The sequence below is a fragment of the Adiantum capillus-veneris genome, chromosome 19, assembly GCF_014529385.1.
Source record: "Adiantum capillus-veneris isolate H3 chromosome 19, ASM1452938v2, whole genome shotgun sequence".
In the NCBI taxonomy this organism is placed as follows: domain Eukaryota; kingdom Viridiplantae; phylum Streptophyta; class Polypodiopsida; order Polypodiales; family Pteridaceae; genus Adiantum; species Adiantum capillus-veneris.
In genome coordinates this window covers 29752779-29762252 of record NC_140949.1, presented here as the reverse complement: position 1 = coordinate 29762252, position 9474 = coordinate 29752779, and the positions used below count along the sequence as shown (strand labels likewise).

Sequence of the window (9474 nt, the reverse complement as noted above, 5' to 3'; positions counted from 1 at the left end):
GCATGTGCCAACCATGTAGAAGATTCATATCATGCTTGGGATCCAAGTCAGTGGTGGCACTGTTGCAAGAAAATAGATGCTTTCCCCTTTGATACGGGTGGCATGCTTGGGTACTTCAGTGATGCTATGCAAAGTGATGAGTTTCCATATGATCCAAGAGGAACTCTGAAGTCACTTTTGAGGTTTTATGACAATGTACGATGCAAGTGTTGATCATAAATGCTCAGCGTGGGCGTTGGACAATAATAATAGCAACTTCTGGCATGTACATAGTAGTGTGTATATGCATGGAGATATGAATCTAAAAATGTAAATACATGCATTTTAAAGCCTTGAATTTGATATTGGATTTTGAATATGGTGGACAATATACACATTGTAAACACTCATGTTCACATGTCAGTGATGGCACATATTTACATACCTAGACACGGTGTCAGAGCCTTGGATGTGGTACTAAGTGGATGTTTTTTCTCTATGGTGTTCTTTCAAGATTTTAAGAATGTGAATAATGCAAGTAAGAAGTGTGGGTATGCTCATCTCGCCCAGAAAGTTTGACATGTGTGATAACTATGTATTTGCGGGCGCCCAATATGCGATAATGCATGGATCATATTAGAAGTAATCAAAAATAGAATTTTGGTATGTGCCCATGAATTTTGAGTATCAAGGAGAGAGCCTACAAAATTTGGAGCTTGGTCAACATTTTTTCCACAAAAGAATGCCCATCATGGGGTGAAAACTTGCTAAACATGGAAGACCATAATCTAGGTTCAAATGATGTGAAAACAATTATTCTTGTCACTCACGATGGCATGAGTGTCCAAGCTTGGGGGGGGAGGGGGTTGCTTGCTTGCTTAACCAAATATCAGCACTTTCACATGTTTGTGTATGAGGAGCAGGGTTTCTACGGGTGGTCTACTCTCAAATTGCCCGCTTCCTATTTTAAAGTGTGTGGAGGATGGGTGTGTGTGTGCAGAGCATTGAGAGAAGGTACGTCTTTTTGAAAGAAAATCTGACCCTATATCGATGCCATTAGGGTTGAGGCTACACCAAAGAGCGCAACATAGTATAGTTTGTAATGGTTTGAGAGAGTTTGACTAGATTTTTGGTGTTTTTTATGATCCTTCTTGCTTCTTTTAGTGTTAGTTGATGGTGATTCCAAGCTTTGATCAACTTAGCACAGTTCACAATGTTTGTCAGTTAGACAGGGGCTTGCAGTTTGAGAAATTTGAAGCTTGAGTTGAGAGTGGAGAGATTTTTCATTGAACTCTTGAGTAGTTTTGTGTGAGGTAGAGAGAATAAGGGATTTCTTGGTGTTAAGGTGTGTGTGTGTGTGAGTATGTGCACGGTATCTTTTACTTCATCAATCCTCAACATGACATTCAGAGCATAGACAAGAGATGACAACAGTCTAGACATTGAGAAATGAAAGCAAGAGGGAAACAGGATAGGCATCTTGTATTTAGCGCAGAATAGGTGGTTGAAGTGCGGGATGTAATGTATGTGGGTTCATGCATCTACCTTCTATCTCTACCTCTAAATTGCCATACATAGAGAGAAAATGGCCAATAGCCTAAGTCTCCCATCTCTTTTTCCAAGTGGCCACCTAGAGTGGGATGTCAAATTGGCTAACAGGCCTACATGTGATGTTTGTGGTTATCAGAGTTTCAAATTGCAAACTTTTCTTACAACTTGTTCAAGGCATTGCACAGAAATGGCTAATTTGCAATAACTTAAAGCTTGAAAATTTTCCCAAAGGACGTGTCAAAAGTGTGTATAAAAAATAGACAAATTTTTGCTATTATCTAGAATTACAAAAATTGAGGTGGGGAATTGCGAATAATGTACAACTTGAATTGTGTCCACCCCCTCGTTATATATACATATCTAAAAAGAGTTAAATAAAAAAATTAAGAGGCAATGATATGATTGGAGCCCCTTGGTCACTAATGAAAGGATGATGCTAATGGTAAGGGGATGAATGGGGTGCGATGGTTCCACACCAATGTACAAACAAATGCTTGTATTTTTTCATGATCCACAATTGCAAAAGCCACAAGAGTATTGTGAAGGTTGATAAAGTAGATAATAAGGCCATTGCTAGCCACACCACCTTTATAGATTTCTGCAAGGGCCCACAATGCCTTTGCAAGAGAATTGTGAATGTGTTCTCCACAAATGAGCAATTTGTTAGCTTTTGCACCTCAGGTAGCATGATTAGAAATTTCTCTATGGCTGAAATGAAGGCAACAGCAACATCGTATTGACTTAAGGGGATACATGCAGTCATGCTACCTTTCTTTGTGCTGTTCGTGGATGGGCATTTGAACAAGGAGAGAAGCTGCCAAAAAGGGCCAAAAAACACTTTGAAACTCATATGTCATTAATCAACAACGGGAAATACCAAGTTAAATTACGAAAAGGAAAGGTCGTTGGCACGAGAGAGAGAGAGAGAGAGAGAGAGAGAGAGAGGTTATATATATATATATATATATATATATATATATATATATATATATATATATATATATGAGTGTGTGTGTGTGTGTGTATGTGTGTGTGTGTGTGTGTAGCTTCTCTTCTCTCTTTTCTCTCTTGGGATAGTTTCCTACGACGTTAGAAGAAGAGGAAGAAGAAGAGGATTTTAACATCGTAGCAAACTATCCCAAGAGAGTATAGAGAGAGAGAAGCTATATATATGAGAGAGAGAGAGAGAGAGAGAGAGAGAGAGGCCTCCCCCTCTCTTAAGGTATATGTATATATATTTATATATATAACCAACCACAAAAAAAAATCAGTTGTGCACACGTCTAACATCATTTTTTCTTACCTTTGGTAACCTTGAAATGGAGATTGTGGTGCTGTTGCAATTGCTATGAGCAAGATACATGGGCGGGCCCAAGAAGGGGTTGCATAGGCGAATGCTTGAGGTTGCTAACTCCTCCACCATATCCACATTTAGCCTCTTAACTTGCTGACCATGCTTACTGACAAAGCTTGCAATCTTCTCATTTTCCTAGTCATTGCAGACAAGGAATCAAAATCGATATTGTCTACTTTACAAAAAAATAGAGAAGTGTCTCGTAAAAGGAGAAAAACCAATAAAACATTATGGCACGTCGAACCAAGACAAAACAAAATTAAAGGGATTTATAATAATATTGAAGCACATCAGATTGAGAGAAAATCCTTGCTTGTTATGATTGCATCAATGGCATTCTTATAGTAGGAATATATATATATATATATATTGCACCTTTGTTATGATAGTGCATCAAGGAGGCATTCTTACATGTTCAATGTAGTAAAATATCCCCGCTCGTAGCTTGCGAACCATGCTACCTCCTGAAGCAAGATCATGACAAGGAAGAACATTGTCCAACGTAGTGTTCCTCGAGCTGTCCATATACTCCTTGAGAGCTTCACATGTATCTGAGGAAAAGCTAGAAATGCAAAGAGAATCCTTGATTACACATTGATGGAAAAGTATTCGACAAGCCCCAATGCTTGCTTGCAAGCGCAAGCCACATTATGACTTAATGCAACATCATGAGCTTCTGTGAAGGAGGCACTACATACGCTAGGTACGATTGGGGGCAGGGGACCGCTGGACCGGTGGGGGGGGCGGTGGTCCTTTGCCCCCAATCGTACCTAGCTAGGTATGCAGGGCCTCCCGAGCAAAAGCTCATGATGTTATGCATTGTATGAAAAACACTGAAAAAGTGTCCCTTTTCCTACATGAGAAAATTTATAAATCTTCTTGTGAAGGTCACCATAGAGCTACTTGAGGATCAACATTTGCAGACGATAGAAGAAACAAAAGCTTGAAGAAACACAATTCAGCTCTCCTTCATTAAGACTTCAGCTTAAGCAAATAGGTATCTCAAGACCGTGCAATTGTATGCGGATAACATTTCTCGATCTAGTCCCCACACTCCAAATCACAACTTTGTATGGAGAATCATAAAAACCATGCGACTTCATGATTGTTACTCATGGATTTTGCACACACAATGGGAGCATTGGAATGCTTACCTGCTTATAGAATATGTAGCACCAAAAGAATACCAATTGAGGGATGTAAGAATCCACAACAAGGGGAGTGCCCTACAAAACACACGAATTCGAAATGATGGTCGTGTTCAAGGCTCGCATGCGTATAGGCGAGTTTGGAGAGAAGTAACTTACATTAAAAAAGGCCACCTTAGCTTTGATGATATTGAGAAGCAAGCTGTTCATAATAAAGTAGAAGATGATTGTCAAGTTACTAATTTTGTCATTAATCTACTCTCATTCTAATATGCATATAACCTATGTCATTAATCTCATAATTAAGCAATGAATAGACAGAAGGCAAGTTTATATACCCAATCCAAAAGACCAAAGAATCATGTTTGTTGTTGCTATCACAAGTACTCCCACATTCCTACACACAGAAAACCAACATTGTCTCTTGCAATAGCAAAAACAGGAAGAGAGAATTTATTAAAAAAATGTTTGATACGTGAAGAAGGCAAACATGTATAAGCATCAATCAATCCCTCACGTCAATCCCACGACGCTCAAAAATAAAAATGGCACAAAAATTACTCTAATTTACGAGCTCAATTTATAATTATAAGTGCAACCTTACTGCCATTGCTTGCTTAAATTATGAAACTCTCTAGCTATTGACCCAAGATATAAAATTTTAAGTGATTTTGAATCATTGATTAACTATAATTAGTCTTCCAAAAGCTATTTTCCATCAATAATATTCTAGACTATCCTTTTATTAATAAACTAATATGATAGAAAAGACGAGTAAAATAATAGCTAATTTGAGGACAATAATATTGTGAAATTAGCTTAATAGAATGAAAATATTATGCCATTATTAGCAAGAAATATAGGTCACGTGTGTCAACTCACAGGCCAAGTAAAGCTGAATCCAAGCTCCTCTTGTGGTTTTGCGCTGTCTTGCCGAGCATAGTAGAAGCGTTATTGAGCCTCATGCTAGTATTGTCTAGCCTTTGGGCAACCCGTTGATCGTAATGTTCGATGTCTAGCTTCATTTGTCCCATAACTTGGGTTACATTGTTGATCATCCTTGTGGCATTGTCTGCCCCTTCCTGTATTAAGGTCATTTCCACTTTTTTGGCCAATTTGTGAAAGTTTTGGCTCTCCACACAAGCCAAGGCACAACAAGATCTACATAAAAAGGATTAAAAGACCTTTAATACCACAAATGACTAGCTACATTCATAGCTAGAAATCTCAATAGGATAAGAACATTTATATCTCACTAAATATTTGAAATACTTTTAAATTTTTTTCTTTTTTCTTTCTCCCATATTCACAAAGTGAGTCGAGCAGTTATATTAACTAAACAAAGAATCCCAAATACTTTTAGCTTTTTAACTTACTTATTTTTTTGGGTGTGGGTGTGGTTTTGGGAAATGGCATATTAGATTCATTGAAAATCGACAGATAATATTTTTCAATAAAATGTCTACAAATATGGGATTTTAAAGTAGGCCTTGAATGCAAGTGATATGAAGGGTTCACATTTAGCGAGTCTCCGCCAAGTAAACGTAATGTTTTTTAGTTTTGGATTCTATTTGTATTCTTAAATACAAGTATGAATTACAATAAAATCTAGATTATTTTAGTTAGTATTTTACAGCGATTTTACGTACTAAGAGGCACATGCATTGTGGCATTTGCTTGAAATGCAATCATAATACTTCTCAAAGCAGTTCCAACTTAGACACATGACACCAACTTAGAAGACATCAAAGAATAATTCTTACATGATCAAGGCTACTAATATGGCTGACAATATTGCAGGTACAAACTTGATTTTGCTATGTCGAATGAAAGATGCAGAGAGTTGGATAGTATGTGGCTTCTTGACAGCCTTCTTGTGCGAGTGGAAGTATCTGCAATACGCAACAATGGCTCCGAGCACGCCACCTAGGAGCCAAATTGTCCCAAGAAAGTATCCATGTATGCCAGTAAACAAGGTGGACTAGAAATAAGAAGACATGGTTTAGGTATGAGAAAATTTCAAATGAGAGGTGATTAGTAGGAGCAATGCCACCAATACAACAATGAAGCATGTTCAAGTGTTATGAAGGCCTTGCATTGTGCAATGCATTGGCATGGCTCTCTTCATAATTGATTGCATAGACATACACAATTGGATGCACGTTCCGCAAAAAGTACGCATGTACATATGCACAATACACATACACTTAGGCATACTCGTGCGCATTTACTTTTCGTACGCACCGCAAAAGTACATGTGCACATACACATACATATTAGCAAATGCATACTCATACACATACACATACACATAAATAATGCCAAAATGCTATGACAAAGGTTACGTGCACTTTTTTTTTTGAGCTTCAACTTTAGAGTTGGGTTTGGCAAGCAACAAAGGCATGTACACTTTGCTTACCGCCAAGTAATGTTTGCTTTGGAGGTTGTAGCCCCCTTTGTATTGCTTGAACTTGTGGAGAGGGTCGCGTCTATCGTGCCTAACTGCCAGCAACTCCTGCTGCCGGGCTTCCTTTCCCGCAGCTGCCCATCATGTGTTCACATGCTCTCTCTCTCTCTCTCTCTCTCTCTCTCTCTCTCTCTCTCTCTCTCTCTCTCTCTCTCTCTCATACATACACACACACACACACACAAACCTTTTTGTGCACACACACACCTATAATCAATTGGCTAAACCAAAAGCAGAATACTTACCTGCGCTAATTCTCTCAATGCTATGTATTTGTTCATCTTGACCGATTAATTGACGAAGCGATAATCCCACATGACCCGTGAATTGAGCGAGCGCCCTGGGACTCACGTACTCTGCGGCAGTAGCAACGTAAGTGACATGGCTGCTCTCCGAGGCCACAAAAAATAAGCTGACTAGCATTATAGCATAAGCCTGCACTGTCCAACAGCATTTTGGGGCCCTGCAATTAGTCAAGCTGTTGACGACGAGAACTTGATCATAATTGAACAAGGACGTAGTAGCTGTGTGGGTGCCGTGAGGATCAACGTTGCAGTTGTTGTTGTCGCCGTTGTTACGTCGACGGCAGCATGTAGAAGTTGATCTCTTGACGCTGCATCTTCTCTGCAGGGTCATGTCTGAACTGTTTAATGGACCAATCCGTTGAGCAGCCACGTCAAGTTTCAAGGAATGTGATTTAACTGTAATGAATGCTTGCAAAGCGGGCTGCTAATTATGGTTTAGTGAATTGAGGGTATTGAATCATTGATTACAAGCAGAGGGAAAGTGAGACGCCTGGAATGCCAAAGGGCATTGAATTAAATGAATATCCAAAGGATGTAATTAGCGACTGTCAAAATGCGTAGTAACTGAGCGCATTGAATGATACCATGAAAATGAAAAGCGGCCTATGGTGCAAAGCCTCTAACAGGAGTAGAAATTAGCTTGCGGATTAGTTAGTAGTAATGAGCAAATGAGTGAGTAGCTTGTGATGGTGATGAAGATACCGTGAGAGGGCAGAGCAAGCAAGAATATGAATTGCTTGCAAACGGCGCGTGTGAGCTTAGTAGGCTTCTAGAGAGAGAATTTTCACTTAAAACGTTTAGTCTAGAGAGAGAGAGAGACTCGTATTATTTTGACCGGCCACGTAGGCTTTCCAACACCATTTCCTTTCCTGTCTGAGTTTTAGCTCCCTCCCTACGTGGCCCCTCTTCCAAAGAGTGCTTGTTTTGGATCCTCGCTTGTAGACCGCCTTAAGAAAGCAAGAGACAACCCTCATGTCTTCTCTAATTTTCCTTAGTTTTGAACTTGCGTATATTGTAGAGACTGTAGTGTACAACCATACACAACTCTATCAAACCACAAAACACATCATTGGCCAAGCATACGGTAAGGGGGCCACTCCTGTGGCACCAAAAATGGAGGGAGCAGTACCTTTCCACTCTTGAGCTAGATTTCCAACATCACCCACGTAAAATTCCTTGCCACGCTCCTCTGGATGGAGGAGAAAACTTTTCGTGAGGTCTTACAATGAAGAGAAATGCAAATTGAAGATAAACAGTTCGATAAAAGTAATATGGCAGGAGTGCACCAGTAGTAGAGCATATCCGAACTAGAGACCTGACGTCTGACAAAATGCTATGTATACCACTCAGCTAACGTGGCATAAGTGCTTCTAGAGATGACGTGCAACAATACTAGCCCCTTATAAGCCTAGGATTGGGGGATATCACTATATTGGCCCCCTTATCTTAGTTATCAATTACTTTCAACCAGTGTTGTGTGACTTGTCCTCAAGATGAGAGGAGAGAGAAGGAGAGATATGTGGCAAACGATGAGCCTCCAGCGATTTTTTGGCAGCTCACGATCGTTTAGTATAAAGAGAGATAATAAGTAAGCCTCCTCCATGGTCACATGTGCACCAATTATTTGTCATATACGGCTCTACAAGAGTCTTTTGCAATTACGTGAATTTTGGCATTGTTGCACTAGGTATATGATGCTAGTGTGTGTTTGGTCTACATACATTCCTACACATATAGACTAGTGTCTACACACATATGAAGAGAGAGAGAGAGAGAGAGAGAGAGAGAGAGAGAGAAACCCACACCTGTGTGTCTACAAGATAGATACAAACATGTCCATAGATACAAGCATGTTGTGTCCATATATATGGGCTAGCTAATATAAGAGAGGCCCATTTAATTGTAAAGGTGCTTCTTGGAGAGGCATGTTTTAAAGTTTTACACCTTTATTTTTGTATCTAATTACACTTGTGTTTTGTGTGCGTGTGCGTGTGCTTGTGTGTGTGTGTGTTGTGTGGAGAAGGCGGGAGGGGACTTAGCACTAAAGGGCACGGGCAATTTCATGAAGCCCAAGCGGTGGGATCTACGACAGCGAAACTAGGACACGAAGATAGGGACGTGTGTAGTTGTAAGATGGCCAGAGTAAACTGTCATAAAATCTAATATCTAACCAACCCAAATGATTTTCTCATATTAAATTGATCGCTTAATGTGGGAGAATAAACGGGAACAAGTGTTAAGATATAGATATGTGCTTATATATCTATCTCAACACGGGGCCAATGGTAAAGGGGCCCAAAAGGGAGATGGTCTATCAAAGAGCAAGGCTAACCAATGGAGCATAAGACCTTAGGGTTAGCTTCATTGAAGACCTCCAATAAATGTGTGTAAAAGTTCTTTGACCTTAGGTAAGCTAGGGCTGAGCTTGAGGTGGGAACCCGGCCCAAGCTCGAGGTGCTTGTCCTGCTTGAGGTGCTTGTCCTGCTTGAGGTGTTTGTCATGCTTGAGGTGCTTGATTAAGATGCTTGAGGTGCTTGACTGGCTCCATGCTTGAGATGCTTGACTTGCTGCATGATTAAGGTACTTGAGGTGCCTTGAGAAGCTTGCCTGAGATGCTTGTGGGAACACCCCCTAGTTCAAGTGCTTTGAAATGCTTGGTGAGTAAGGTGC

General features: G+C 39.9%; 1 protein-coding gene across 1 annotated transcript; it reads right to left on the bottom strand.

The window, feature by feature from the left end:
• Positions 1 to 1781: 1781 nt before the first annotated feature.
• On the bottom strand, positions 1782 to 7491 carry LOC147433767 (uncharacterized). The gene is made up of 10 exons (XM_086489792.1): positions 6745 to 7491; positions 6452 to 6573; positions 5796 to 6013; positions 4915 to 5193; positions 4371 to 4429; positions 4192 to 4234; positions 4039 to 4110; positions 3296 to 3446; positions 2834 to 3019; positions 1782 to 2344 (listed from the first exon to the last, which is right to left on the bottom strand). The coding sequence occupies exons 1-10, from the start codon at positions 7133 to 7135 to the stop codon at positions 1967 to 1969; spliced, it is 1899 nt and encodes a 632-aa protein (XP_086345918.1). The 5' UTR covers positions 7136 to 7491; the 3' UTR covers positions 1782 to 1966.
• Positions 7492 to 9474: the final 1983 nt, after the last annotated feature.